At 40.8% G+C, this 15,451-nt stretch overlaps 1 protein-coding gene and 1 long non-coding RNA gene across 4 annotated transcripts; one reads left to right on the forward strand and one right to left on the reverse strand.

Annotated features, from left to right (window-relative positions):
* The first annotated feature begins 998 nt into the window (after positions 1–998).
* Positions 999–2,354, forward strand: LOC307004254. The gene is made up of 4 exons (XR_013798957.1): positions 999–1,130; positions 1,216–1,749; positions 1,859–1,973; positions 2,163–2,354. It is a non-coding gene; the product is annotated as an uncharacterized lncRNA (long non-coding RNA).
* Positions 2,355–13,338: 10,984 nt separating this feature from the next.
* LOC307004494 (uncharacterized protein) lies at positions 13,339–14,721 on the reverse strand. 3 transcript variants are annotated; one of them, XR_013799059.1, is made up of 5 exons: positions 14,676–14,721; positions 14,462–14,509; positions 14,189–14,362; positions 13,794–14,066; positions 13,339–13,655 (listed from the first exon to the last, which is right to left on the reverse strand). XR_013799059.1 is itself a non-coding variant. In XM_079623813.1 (4 exons), the coding sequence occupies exons 2-4, from the start codon at positions 14,479–14,481 to the stop codon at positions 13,883–13,885; spliced, it is 378 nt and encodes a 125-aa protein (XP_079479939.1). In that variant the 5' UTR covers positions 14,482–14,509; positions 14,676–14,721; the 3' UTR covers positions 13,339–13,882. The 3 variants fall into 3 exon arrangements, 2 of the variants coding, with proteins under 2 accessions (XP_079479939.1, XP_079479940.1); XM_079623813.1 differs by having other exon boundaries at positions 13,339–14,066; XM_079623814.1 differs by lacking the exon at positions 14,676–14,721 and having other exon boundaries at positions 13,339–14,066; positions 14,462–14,538.
* Between the last annotated feature and the right edge of the window lie 730 nt (positions 14,722–15,451).

A 15,451-nucleotide genomic window follows, 5' to 3' on the forward strand; every position in this document is an offset into this window, starting at 1 on the left:
TGTTCGTCATTCAATAATATATCTGACAAAGAATGACGTGGAAAGAATAAGAGAGGACCTCCAGGTGGGCCGTCAAATCAGCAATGCAGATAAGACACTTTATAGATACTACTGTGAGGCGGTCCTCATCTATAGTCATATGCAGCTACCCGGAGCTGTGGAGGATTTTACTGTGAGTTCATCAAATGTAAAGACTTTATAGTTGTGACATCCAATATTTTCTCACGTGTGTATTAGTAAATTCACTCACTCACTCACTCACTCACTCTCTCACACACACACACACACACACAGACACTCACTCACACACTCCCTCCCTCACTCACACACACACACACACTCCCTCCCTCCCTCCCCCTCCCCCCCCCCCCCCACACACAGACACTCACTCACTCACACACACACACACACACACACTCCCTCCCTCCCTCCCTCACTCACTCACTCACTTACTCACTCACACACTCACACAGACACTCACTCACTCATTTTTAATTACACCTTTTCAATGTTTTCAAGGATGCGCAGTGGGTTGGACGTGTCATCCACGGCAATAGAGTGATACTCCGTACTGTAAGGAAAAACTCTGTTGGCATGAGGATTGCCTTAAGCCAGTCTGAGGAAGCTGTACGTTTCATTGCGAAACAAAGAGTAGTTTCCTTACCACCAATGTTTTAAATGTAATAACTTTTTGGACTTTTTTTCATAGATATTGCACCATTACTACCTGTCAAACAGGCCCCACATTGTTTTGGAGGAGAACGGCTGCAACCATTTTTTCCTTTCCGTTTCTGGTGATAATGTCCACAGCGTGTCCCAGGACATGAATCACCTCCATTCAATGTACATACCTACACAGATCCTTGTACACATGTCTGAATGTATACACTCAGTTAAATCTTGTCAGGCACAGTCATTTTACGATTAACATTTCCTTTTAAATATTATTTCAACAGGTATAAACTGGGTATGTGCACCAGTCAGGACGCGCGCAGGGCGGTTCGGGTGGCCGCCAAAAAGTTACCAGATCATCAACAAAAGAATCTAAATGTGTACTTGACCTATTGAGCTGATGCGGTCCTTAATGAGGAATTGGTCGAGGCAGCCGAAATTTTATTAACTATGGCTAGGTATGTCTCTTTATTTATCAAGCACATAAAAAAATAATATTTGTACATTATATTACTATAAATTTTGTATTCCTCACTTATACAGGACTTGTTTTGACAAGGGGACAGCAGCAGCAGTTGCTGAAACAAGTGCGCGGCGGTCATTCAGCCAGTTTTTGGAGGGATTTCCGGTCTCTCTGCAGGGACAGCCTCCATCAAAGAGGCAGCGGACTGCAGGAGGCTTCTATGAAAATAGGGCCTTTTACGATAAGTGGCGGCTTAACCAGTATAGTCAAAGAAGAGACTACCTTCTCGGTAAGTCTTCAAATCTATCAATACATAATTGGCACTTATTAATTTGACATTGATTCACTATGACAAATGACTTGCATTAGTATAGTCTTGTCATTCTGTCTTTCAGGTCACTTCAATCTGCATAGGCCTACAGCCTCCAAAGTACAAAGGCTACTCGGTCAGGAGGGGTGGACAACAAACTGCCCAAAAGTGGAGGAGGTGGTGAGAATGTGGAAGCCGCCAACCAAGAAAATGGTTGAAACCGACCCGTAGTTGGGCCACTGTGTGGATGAGCAGGCCTGGACTGGAATTGCTGTGAAAGATTTTGGTCCTCCCAAAGGTTTCGGTATGAAACAGCCAATAACAGAATCAAGAACAAGAATTAAATCCTGAAATGTTTGTCTACATGCAAAGTATATTCTGTAACTTGAAATGTAATGTTTTTCTAATAACAGGAGTGGTTGCTACCAGAAATTTTGCTTGCGGGGACATTGTCTGTGATTACCACGGCAATGTCATCCCAGCATCAGAGGGGAGACTCATGATGGAGGGCATGGAAGAAGAGACCGGGTACCTTTTTTTTTTTTTAAACATGGGGACAAGCAACTCTGTGTTGATGCCCAGAGCTTTCCATGTCCCTGTCACCCCTTACTTAACACGTTTGTGTCACGGTATATAAATCCTTTGTCTCTTTCTTGTCTCATGTTCTGTTGTTGTATGTGTGTGTGTACTGATTGTGTGGGCGTGCCGGCTCATTAGCACTCATCAGCAATCAAGCTCATCACTCCCGTCACCAGCTGCAGCTCATCTCATCACCCTATATATGCTCACCACTTTCTCATCTCCAGTGTCAGATCGTTGTTTGTGGTGTCCCGGTTGTGTTCCAGTCTGCGTCTCGAGTCCTGTGCCTTCCTTGTTCCTGTGGAATTATTCTGGATTATTCTCTTCCCTGGATTCGATCTTTCCTAACCAGGTGCTCGATGCACTTCGCTCTACAACCCAAGACATTTTTCGATGAGCGAACCAAGGTCGCGTTTGTTTTGGCGCTTCTGACTGGGAGAGCGGCGCTTTGGGGAACGGCGGTGTGGGAGAATCAGGAGGAATGCTGCTCCTCGTTCCAGAAGCTCTCCAGCTAAATGAGGCAAGTGTTCGACCGCGCCGTTGCTGGAAGAGAGGCTGCTAGAGTATTGGTGGATTTACGACAAGGAGAGAGGTCCGTATCTGACTTTTAGATCGAATTCCGAACTCTTGCAGCAGAGAGCCAATGGAACGAGGAGGCGCAGTGGGACATGTTCCTGCATGGGCTGGCTGACTGCGTCCAAAGAGAAACCACGCCATGGACCTTCCCACCAAGTTAAGTGATCTCATAGCTCTGGCTCTGAGAGTGGACGCACATCTTTCTCGAGCTGACCGACGACTTCAACCTAATCGTTTTCTTGTAGGAATCGAGGGACAACGCTCCGGAGGCAGAGATGCGGTCAGCCCCGTCAACGATCACAAGCCCATGCAGGTGGGTCGAGCCCGGCTTTCCCGGGAGGAGAAGGAGAGGCGGAGATCCCTGGGCCTTTATATGTACTGTGGAGGAGCGGGACATTTATAACATTTGGAATTATTATAAATGGGTACTTTTATTTGATAATAATAAACAACTGTATATTTTTAATTGTTTTAATGTAATTCAATCATAATAACTATTGTACTTGCTGAATCTAATTATTTCAGTCCATTCAAAGTTTATATTGTTGTCCTATGTCTCCCTCTAGTGGGCGAGACTACTGTGATGTCTCTGTGATGTATGAATCATGAGATACAGGCTGCGTTCGAAACCGCATACTCAATGAGTAGGTACTCACCCGTCCTTCGGATGAGACGTTAAACCGAGGTCCTGACTTTCTGTGGTCATTAAAAATCCCAGGATGTCTTTCGAAAGAGTAGGGGTGTAACCCCGGCATCCTGGCCAAATTTGCCCCTTGGCCTCTGTCCATCATGGCCTCCTAATCATCCTCCTATATATACTAATTGGCTTCATCACTCTGTCTCCTCTCCACCAGTAAGCTGGTGTGTGGTGGGCGTTCTGGCGCAATATGGCTGCCGTCGCATCATCCAGGTGGATGTAAAGCCATTCTGTTGTGTAATGGATGAAAAGCCTGTTATGTAATGGACGAAAAGCCTGTTATTTTATTTAAGGCTATTCAGGACATCCATGTAGACGAGGAACTCAAATTTGATTACGGGGTGAGCCGCAAGTCATTCCGTGGGGAGGGGTTAGACCTTGAGTGACTGGATATGAGTAAGCCCCAGTCCAATTTTTGGTTCACATCTTTTTTATATATATATATATATATATAAAGTTAGCCCAAATTGTCTAGTTTTGTATTTTTTTTGTTATGTTTTTATTGGTAGTAGTTTTTTTAAATTTAATTTAATAATTTAATTAAAATATTTACAATAATATTTATTTTTAAAGTTACATTTTGACTTATATTTAATTTACTACCAAACTTTTTATAATATATTCATTATCTTATGGGCTCGTGTTCATATAATAAATAAATAAAAATAAAAAAGCCTTAAAAATCCCAGCAAAAAATAAAATAATTTAACCCAGTCTCTGACATTACACAAAGTAGTGCAATATCAGTTTTTACTACTATCAAAGTAGTAAAAAATCCAGGTGGATGCTGCACATTGGTGGTGGTTGAGGAGATCCCCCCCCCCCTTCTATGTAAAGCGCTTTGAGTGTCGAGAAAAACGCTGTATAAATGTAATGAATTATTATTATTATTATTATTATTACTTAATTTCAATAAGTACTTACTTAACGAGCGCTAAAAGAGTAGGTACTTTATAGCCAAATCTCGTTAAGTATGAATGGTCTATTCATAGACCTGACCAAGGCCTTCGACCTAGTCAGCCGAGAAGGGCTCTTTAACATCCTCCTGAAGATCGGATACCCCCCGAAACTTCATAGCATGATCAGATCTTTTCACGACGGTATGAAGGCAACCATCCAGTATGATGGCAGCATGTCTGAACCTTTTGACATCAAAAGCGGCGTGAAAGTAAGTAAGTAAGTAAAATTTATTTTTATAGCACATTTAAACACAGCTCGCGCTGACCAAAGTGCTGTACATAAAATTAAAATATAAAAGTAAAAAATACAAATACAATAAGTAATTACACTTTCAATCAGTAATTTAAGCTAAAATCAAGAGGAAAACAGTTAGTTACAGAAATAGCAAGGTAAGACAGTTAAAACACAGGGAAGGCCAATGTAAACAGGTGAGTTTTGAGCTTAGTTTTAAAAATTGTGATTGATGGGGCATTTCTAATCTCAGGTGGCAGTTGGTTCCACAGCTGAGGGCCAGCAACAGAAAAGGCTCTGTCACCTTTTTGCTTAAGCCGGGACCGAGGAACATGAAGGAGACCTTGGCTAGAGGATCTAAGGGACCTGGGGGCTACATGTGGATGAATAATGCCTGGTTATTATTCATGGAGATCCTGGGGTCTGAGGGGTTTTTGGGGCCCTTGAGAGGTTTTGACATGTCCTGACATTTGTGCTTATTTCAGCTACTTACAACATACCTTTGGCCAACACATAATTATGCTGTATTGCAGCACAAACTCTGCTACAATAATATGTGAGCAAAATGGAAGTTACATGTTTGCATTTTATAGAAAAAAAATATTATGCGTGGTTAGGAAGTTTTGGGAAAAAATGTGTCACTGCAATGAGCTCATACAACTCATACTGAATAGTTTGGCACAAGACTTTTGAGTTACCATTCTTGTAGGCTAGAATGTTTACTACAAAATGATGTGAAAATCATTCTGATCACTCTTTCACAAAACAACAATATAATGATTTAAACTTTGCAAGTCAGTTTTTGTGCCAGCACTGCTTTATGCGTAGGGGTGTTGATGCCCATGAATATGAATGAGACAATAGACACTCCCCCATCCATGGCTAATGCCCCCATCAAGGTGCTGTGAGGCAGAGAGGAGAATCTGAGAATGAGAGGACATTCAAAGGTTTTGTTTTTTAATCTGTTTTTATTGTAATTCCTCTATGTGGAGGAACTAAATGTTGCGCCTCACAAGACCACAGTGCTACCGTACATATATAAACATATAGTACCAGTCAAACGTTTGGACACATTACCATTTTTTATATTTTTGGAAGATGGCTGCATTTATTTGATAAAAAATACAGAAACAACAGTAATATTGTGAAATATTATTACAATTTAAAATAATGATTTTCTATTTTAATATACATTAAAATATAATTTATTTCTTTGATCAAAGCTGAATTTTCAGCATCCTTACTCCAGTCTTCAGTGTCACATGATCCTTCAGAAATCATTCTAATATCATGATTTGATAATCAGGTATTATCAATGTTGGAAAAACAGTTATTATTATTATTATTAAAAAGAAAAACCGTTTTTTTTCACCATCGCGTCATATTACGTCACATGAGGTAGTCGTTTGCCGCCGGGCTCTGCGTTGTGCGTTCGCTCAGTGCAGAGTAGGTTGGTATTCAGTTGGAGCGGTCGTGATTCAGTGTGTTTTCGGTGGTTATTGTATTTCAATTAATCATCGTCGTGGTCAGAGGTGTAGTGGTAAAAAAAGAGGTGGGTAAACTAGGCCTATACATTCTGGTGAACCACGACGTGGTCACCCGGTAAGGTGTATGTGTATCCTGATGACATCGCTATAGGCATCATTTGATGGTACTACCAAGGGTATCACTGGTTGTTCCCTCATCATAGGTCACACAATCACTATTCAATTCATACATTAATCTAAATTCTTGTTAAAAAGACTCAAGAAGGAATAATATGGTTAAAATCTATAAAGTTTACTAAATGACAAAACAGAGAGAACAAAACTATTTTTAACCCGTAATTACAAAACAAAAACGGTTGTTGTATTTTTAAAAGGCAAAATTTTAATTTGAACTGTAGGCTACACCAAATGCTGCGCAAAAAAAATTATATTGACGAATTTTTGTTTATTAGGCTACTTGTTGCCCCTTAATTAAACATTTAAAATATTCACAAATTAATATGGATTTTGTTGTTGTTGATTTATTTTTCTGAGACAAAATTAGAACCTGGAAATGATATTCCCGCAGTGCTGAATGAGAAGAGCCATATGTCTCTGGAACCACAGCCTACAGAAAGGTGATTTATTGGCTAACGATAATAAATGTGTCTGAAAAAATAACGAGGCATTTTAATTGTTCATTAATAAACTATTGTTTTCTAAATCAGTGTCGGTTAAAAACATATCTCCATCTCCGCTATTAAGCAGTTGCGCTTTTAGAGAGAAATGCACCTTTCATACGCATTACATAATCAGAAGGTATTAGCTTTCGATTCGAATGTGTTCATTTTAAAGTGGACATTTCGAGCTTTAGCCTACATATATATTTAGTTTCAGTTCTCGCGCTCCAGTTCACGGAGATCATGAAAGCGCGCCTGATTGTTTTATTTTATTTGACAAAAGCACAACGCTTTCTTGTTATTGCGAGTTTACACAAATAAAAGTAGTTGCGAATAATGTATTATTATTTTCTGTATGACCAGAAATGATAGAGTATTTTAAATTGTTTCACTGTTGATTAGTGTTCGCGCCCGTGCGTCCGTGCCATGCAGTGCGCGCTCACACTCCGCTCCACTCTCGGATACGCGTCAAAATCTTGTTTATTTAATCTCGGCGACATGGAGTTATATGGTGACGGCGATATGTGCACACTGTCCCGGCTCCTTCATCGGGTCGCCCGGTCCGCCATCAGATTGTGTTTCGGCCGCGGGGATCATTTATTGTCAGATTGTGTTTCGGCCGGGGGAGATCATTTATTGTTTCGTCAGAGATCATTTATTGTACTTCTGTTTTACAAAATGCATACATGTACCTGTCTTAATGTGCCCTGTCATAATTTAATTAACATATCCTACATAAACTTGTAATGTGGATTTATGTGTTTGTTATTAGTCTGCAGCCGACACTTATTATTGCCTAAATATAATATATTAAAGGCCATGTTGCAGGTTAACCACCACTGTCGATTAATGGGTACATAAATCACTCAAGATATGTATATCATTTTTAAAATGTCTCAAAAATGGTCTTAAATACCAGTTTTTTACGTTTTTGGTATTAACGGTTTTTTTCACGCAATTCGGTGTTGACGTCACGTTGGGGAGACGTGGAGGAAAGGTAGCCTGATGGCCGTCAAAGCCGATGAAATGCATGGTCCGAGGAGAATGAGTGGAGAGTTGGTGAAGTGTCCTGGTGAGCTGCTATCATTTAGCAACGCAGCAATGAGATGACGACACATTTTTTTTTACTGTCATTGAATAGCACCGAGTGAAAAATCAACGTTTTCTTTATAGTGGCGGTGATCATGACGTTAGTTCAGATAAGTACCGGTAGCCTTTGTCATAGTACTGGTAAACTTTGTCTTTGTCATCTATAAATAGAAGGCATCGTGCTAGCTATATGGGCCTTTCTAAGCGTTTCTCTTCCTCCGGTGAAAATGTTGTTGCAAACGTAGCCGCCGCGTGTCTGTCGCGGTGTTTGGCAGGTGCTCGCGCGGGCGGTGCCGTCCCATGGAAACTGCGCTGGAAAGCTTGTGCTGTAGGGCAGTGAGTGCGTTCTGGTCGCTGGTCGAGGAGCTCACCCCGCGACCAGATGTGACTGAATGCTGAATGCTGCCTGAACCCGTCTGTGCTGAAGATAGCATACACACATCTCAGGATCATGGTCCCCTTCAAGCCAGCACGCACGAGTAGCCTATGTTAATTGTTTGTTTACTTTTTTCACGAAGTCTTATGAACCAACTTAAACAGTTATAGGTGACTATAGATGTGTTGTATATAGACAATGATCATGTTCTATAATCTGCGCAATCTGAATACTCTCGTCTACTACTCGTCTCTCTAGTCACTCTCAACGCTCTCCAGGCGGGCTTTGGTAAACTCTCTCCCCAAGGTGACGTCATGGAATGCATTGTGGCGGAAAGGAGAATCGTTGGCGCTGTAAGATGGTGCCTACATTTTCGTATTATATTCCGTTTTGTGATACCCAACAACATAAAATACAACGGATAACATTTTAAATGTTCATTACCAACAAGCAAATTGCACAAATTCGTTGAAAAATTTAACCTGCAACACGGCCTTTAAGTTCATTTCCAATCTGTACTCCGAATTTTAATGTTTGTGTTGGCTGTTTCTACATATAAAGTTTTTATACAGTAAGACAGTTGTGATTGTGATTATTTTTGTACTCATTGTCACCAAATGGGGCCATTCAAAGCCTTTATAAAGTCCCTCTTCCTCTTGAAACTGTCTCCTAATGGCTGACATACACAACACACGCAGGTAAGGGTCTAAATAATAGCTTTACTTTTGCCTGATACATGATAATAATCTGTACAATATTGTGATCTGAGCATAGTGTTATACATATCGACGGCTAACGTGAATACATCTATAAGCTAACACTGTTCTCTCACCGAGACCCGACTCCTGCCCTGTTCTCCTCACACCACAGCTCAATGCGTCTCCTCTGACCGTTGTTTTGTCTAATCCTGGCCTGTCTAGAGTCTCTTGGCTTCATATTAGGCACATAATTATATGGCTGAGGTCCGTCATACGAGTAAACATTTAGGCTACAATTTCCTCAGCGTCCGAACTGTCATTGCGATCCATTGCTTTCCTATTGTTTACTTTGACCGCTCTGCCTCATGTTACGTCACTTCCGGTTTGGCGGTTTTCAAACGCGGAAGTAAAATTTTCTCACAAAAACGACTCCAGAAGCCTAAATAGCGTTTTATAAGTATATGTTCATATTTAAATATAGTTCCTACATTTTTTTTCTATACATTGGCTCACTCGGTACTCTAACCTGCAACATAGCCTTTAACTCCATCACTATTTTTGTTGAATAGATTTTTGTACCTTAACTGGGTTCCTGAGGAAGTTTATAACTTTCGTGAAGCGGAGTTTGATCAAGGAGATTATTCCATTACGCTGCATTATTGACGTCTGCAGTCGGGCGCTCTCATGTTTGCTCTGTTTACGCAGCTGTTTAGCGCGCTAATTTAGACAATAGGCTGTTGACAGAGTAACGTTAACGTTCGGTTAAAAAGGTTAAAAATGCGTGTGTAGTTGTCTCGAATTGTATGCACGTGTGGGAGTTATATGGTACGTTTAAGTTACTCTGTCTTTTGCAGACAGCAAGATGTAGGCTTAATAATCACAATGGTATTTTATTAGTTGTTGTTTAACCATGGAGGAGGTTATGGCTGTTATGTTATTTTCTTTTCAATTACGTTCCTTGTTTCATTGCTGGATTTATGGAAAAACATCAACCAATATTGCATATCCATAATTATTATAATGGATATAATTAAAGAATACTTACACTTTAATGTAAATTAGAAGTGTAACGCAATTTTTTTTTTTATGCCTATTTTGAATTTTACTCAAATACAAATACAAATACTTTTCCCTCCTCAACAAATACAAATACAGATACAAATATCGGCTGCTTTGCACACCCCTAATATATATATATATATATATATATATATATATATATATATATATATATATATAGTCGCAGAATGAATATAGTTAATGCGGGCGTGTACGCATACCAAGGGTGGTCCAATGCGACCTCTATAATGAGACGCCGCAAAATTTAAAGCACCTTCTCTTAAAGGGTAACTAAACCCCTGGTCAGAGCCTGACTCCACCCACTGGCAATATTTGAAAAATGCTGGAAAAGTGGGCAGAGCCCAACGGACGAACCGAGGGCGGGGCTGAGCGGGTGATTGACAGACCCGCAGTGATTGACAGCTGCTGTCAGACTCGCTAAGATGGAGAGTGACTGGAGTGACGCAAGTAGCTTTGCAACCTGCAACAGAGCGGTCATTTAAAGTCGAGGACTTTTCTCCCCCACCTTCCCCTGAAGTGGAGGAATTGTATGTGGACACAGAGCTAAACCATATCAATTCGAGCCGCTAGCATCGCATTAACTCCCGCGTCGCGATCGCCATCCGCGAAGCAGCCGCGCAAGAGAGAATGGGGCCAGTATTTGAGTGGATTATTATTACTATTGACCTACGTTAAGCATATTTTGCCGCTATGTGAAAAAAAATATCCAGCAAAACGCGCCGGCGGTTGTGGAGTCCATGCAGTAAGGGCATGCGTTTGGCACACAAGTGCATGTAAACACTGGCGCCTAATTTACAAGTCTGGGGGAAAGTTATGCAGTCCAGCAGTGCTGTGGCAACCGGCAACACTACACCTACGTAACTTACCATCCTAACCACTATACTAAACACAGATAAAGCTACTGCTAAAAATCTACACTATCCTAACTGATGCAATACTATGCTACTAACTAACTATGCTTCTAACAACATTAACAACTATGCTAAATAACTACCTAGGCTACATGAAATAATCTAAATAACTATATAAATGCTATGCTAACTAGATGCTAAAATTCGCTATCCTGATCGTTTTCAATACTCGTAATTTCCAGCTCCTAACTCGCTCTGGTGTTGACGGAACCAGATGCTTTTATACCAGCGGCTGCCAGGGGCGTGGTGAGCTCGCAGCGTCACAGAGTACCCTACGTCAGAGAGTACCCCTACTTCAGGAGATTCCGTTTAACCTGAAGAGGGCAGCACTCAGACGTTTTTATACCATATATTTGAAAATTAAAACACTTTATACTCAAATGTTAAAAAAAGTACTCGGATCAATGAACAGCATTTATGAAGCTCCATTCTTACAGATCATTAACTAAAAAAAGTTGGTTTAGTGTTTAGTTACCCTTTAAGTGTTGAGCACCCCCATAGCACCTGCAACAGAAAATCTCTGGAGCCGCCACTGGCCCTGCATTTTACATTAAAGAAAAATGAAGGATCATTTTTGGCTTCAATATTCTCAAGAAAGGAGTTTTCCCGCAGCGTAAGCTAGCTTACGCAATACGAGAGTACTCTCGAAAGGGAACTGGCTGTCTGCTTTCACTTCCCTTTTCTTTGTTTTCCAGTAAATTAGCACCCATTGGCAGTGTTGGGAAAGTTCACTTTCTACATGAACTATTTCAAAGTTCAGTTCACAAATTTTAAAATGAACTAGTTCAGTTCATAGTTCAAACTTCAAAAAATGTAACTAAGTTCACAGTTCCAAAAATGAATAGTTCATAGTTATTTTTTTCCATATGTTGCTGCAAGCTATTATTTTTCAAAATGATTGCCACAGCCCATATAAAACCACAGACAGCAATATTTTATCAGTTTTAACACTGAAGCTATGCGTCAGATTTGTCCCATCCTTACCGACCTTGTCATAAAACTCATTTAAATGATCATACGATGCCTACATACTGCTTTTTGTTTTGATTTAACGTTAGTGATGAGTCGTTCATGAATCCATTCATTGCGCCTGTCACGTGCCAAATGAACGAAAGACCCGGAAGGTAAAGTAATTATTTATGTTCCCTGTAAATTATTTTTGACTGCATTATAATGATTTCTTAATTTAGACTTAGACTTCTCTTTATTAATCCTTTGGGATGACTCCCGCAAGGAAATTTAAATTTCCAGCTGTAGTTTTAGCAATGAGGAAAGAGAATAGTAGAGAAGAAGAGAAAGACAGTACAAAAAAAAAGCAAAATAACATTTTACATACATATAACATTTCATAACCATAAATTATTTTTAAAAGTGTCAGTGTTGAGTCCAGTGTTATAGTGATATAGTGTGTATATATGTGTGTGTGTGTATGTATGTATATGTATTGTCCTCTCTGCCCTATTTCCTCCTCCCCCCAAGTGAGGAGTTGTAGAGTCTGATGGCATGAGGGACAAAGGAGTCCTTGAGTCTGTTAGTCCGGCACTTGGGAAGGAGCAGCCTTCCACTGAACCGGCTCCTCTGAGTGCTGATGATGGTGTGCAGAGGGTGGGTGGCATTGTCTATAATGTCCAACAGTTTGTCCAGTGTCTTCCTCTCTGCCACCATCACCAGTGTATTCAGCTTCATATCGATCACAGAACCGGCCCGCCTGATCAGTTTATCCAGCCTGTGGGTGTCCTTCTTGGATATGCTGCCCCCCCAGCACACCACAGTGTAGAAGAGGACACTGGTGACCACAGACTGGTAAAACATGCACAGCAGTTTGCTGCAGATGTTAAAAGAGCGCAGTCTCCTCATGAAGTACAGCCTGCTCTGTGTCTTCCTGTACAGGTGGCTTGTGTGTATTGTCCGTTTGGTAAGTTGACTTGGGGGCTTGTGAGATGCTGCGATCTGATTGGTTAAGATGGATATAAACCCAGTTAAATTACTGATACCATTGTCTCTATCTATGTAGTAAGCACACATAATCTTAAATTATTAAGTCCATAAGCAACCTATTAGACTGGGACAGATATGCTGCATATGTACTTATCTGATAGTGAGCAGTCTGTATACTGTTCATTTCAAAAATAATGATTCATAATTATTAGCTGTAATGCACATCAGTGTGTTTATATTGCAATTACTGTGTGGTTTGGATTAGGTCTTACCCAATAAAAGCATATAATGTAATGATTAAACTTGACAACTTTTGCAACTTTTTTTCATGACAACAAATTTTATTATGAATTCGAAGAAAATACAACTGTACAAAACTATTTACAATCAACATAAATATAAAAAAACTTAAACAAGTAAAGAATAAATTATTAAATGAGTAATAAAAAAACTGAGTAATAAAAAAACTGTGTGGTAAAAAAAAAATATGGCAAAAAAAAAAAAAAAACACTATTTGGAATGGCCTATTCGTCCAGCCATTCAAAGGCCATGGCCTCTCCATTGAAGGAATGTTTCCTGACTCCATAATCATATTTGAGTCCCCACGCTAATGTCCCTGTTAGCCTTGAACAGGATGACATCCTGGTCCTGCCCATGTACATTCATTTTGCAGTGGATTGACTTGAGGTTAGGGTTCTTCCGAGAATGGTTGATCAGTCTTCCAAAGGTTTTTGTGTGAGGGTGACACGAGCAGTTGGAGGTCTGTGCATCTATGCATAGTTCTTTTCCATCGGCTTTAAAAAAATACACATATCCGGGCTCATTGTGCTGGCTCTCCACATTGGCCCTCCCTTCCGCAGCTGTGACTACCTTGCCATGGTAGTCACACAGGATATCGTCTTTGGCAAAGTGTCGGGTTGCGATGACCCCTATAATAAAGAGAACATTACAATTTTTAGTTAGTGAAAAAAACATTACATGTAGTTCATTGTTGTTGAAATGTACATTTTAAATTATTGTTTTTTTTCTGCCCTGACAAGATAAATGAAATGTTTTCTTAGCTAGACCTTCCGGTGCGCCAAAATCCTTTATGGCCAGCCCCGTCCAGGTCTGCTCGGACACACACCGAATGACAAAATCATCACTTTCCAGAACTTTATTTGGGGCTGGTTTCCATAGGCACACGATGTCCTCTGGCCTCGGACAGTTCCATCCTTTTCTTTTTGGATGGCGGCACACCCTCCAGCATCACCGGAAAACTGTCTACGAACACCAGAAAGTCTCTCCGTGGTCCTCCAGCTGCGCCACGTGTATCCAATGATGTCTCGTCCGCAGACCTGCTGTGTAAGTGAGGAATACAAGGTTTATAATATGCACAAAAAATATGAATGAAAACTTGCTAATCTGCTCTGAAAAATATGTGCTGTGATGAGTTATGTCTTGTTTGGATGAAGAGACATACCTGGCCAATGATTCCAGAAGCAGAGCTGCGTCCGAGACATCCTGGAGCTGGAAAACACCAGCACTGAGACCCATGTAGTGAAGAAGGGCCCCCTTTTGTTCAGCTGGGAGTTTCTTGGCAGCTGTTTCCACAGCCCTCCTCACACACTGGCTGGTAATGGGGGCCATCTTATACCTGCAGAAAGAAAATGAAAAAGGAAATGTTAATTGTGGTGTGACTGACAAAATGTGGATCCAATAACACACATGCACATGAATCTGTGTATGTACTTACAATTCATGGAGGCGGTTCATGTCCCGTGATACACAGTGAACTGCGTTGCTGTCAGAGGAAACAAAAAAACTGTTTGTTTTTTTCTGAGGATGCAGGTTCTCAGGCCTGATCTTTACAAAGTAAAGCTTCAATAACTACAAAAAAGGACAAACAAGTTATTAAATGTAAAAGGATGGTGGTAAGAGATCTACTGTTTGCATCAAATTAAACTTACAGCTTCCTCCTCTTTGGTCAGAGCTATTCTCATACTTGAGGCTCTATCCCCCCGTACACCCACCACGACCCTGTCTCCCAGCTCTTTTCTGTTTACCCACTCTTGGTCCTGGAAAACATTGAAAATGTTGTAGTTACTAATGAATACATGTGCAAATATTACAGTATATCACAACTATATATTATATAAGTTTATTGGTTTGTGGGCAAGACCAAAATAAATGCACCAGTGTTTCGTTTAGCTCTTCACACAAGTAGGCTACAGCTGATGAGATTCATTAAAGGTAGTTACTCCACCAAGTGCGTGACGTCATAAACCAACGTGGTTGAAAGACCACTTTGCTACAATATGGTTTCGGGAAACAGTCGTGACTAGCTAGTTGATTTCTTCAACGCATCGTACTATGATAGTGAAGCAGCGAGTTACGCAGTTGTACGGGAAACGCACCCCTGAAGCGCTGTTGGGTGAGGCCTGTAAGAGCGCCGCCCTTTAGTAACCAAACGTGCAACACTCATAAATACCGGTGGTAAATCACATTCTCTTCTTTGAGATGGCATCACGTGGTAAATCACATTCTCTTCTTTGAGATGGCATCACGTGTCTGGATCGTCGGCAGTTCCATCATCCGCAGACTGCATACTCACATCTGTGAGCTGCGCCTGGATGGAAACCTTGGACTTCAGTGTGAGATAACCTGGGACGGCAGAGGCGGCAGACTCTGGGAGCAGCTGTTTCCAGCTTTGCGCTCTCTCTCAGGGCCAAAGCTCCTGCTCCAG

This window comes from Phoxinus phoxinus (genome assembly GCF_949152265.1).
Source record: "Phoxinus phoxinus genome assembly, chromosome: 9".
NCBI lineage: Eukaryota > Metazoa > Chordata > Actinopteri > Cypriniformes > Leuciscidae > Phoxinus > Phoxinus phoxinus.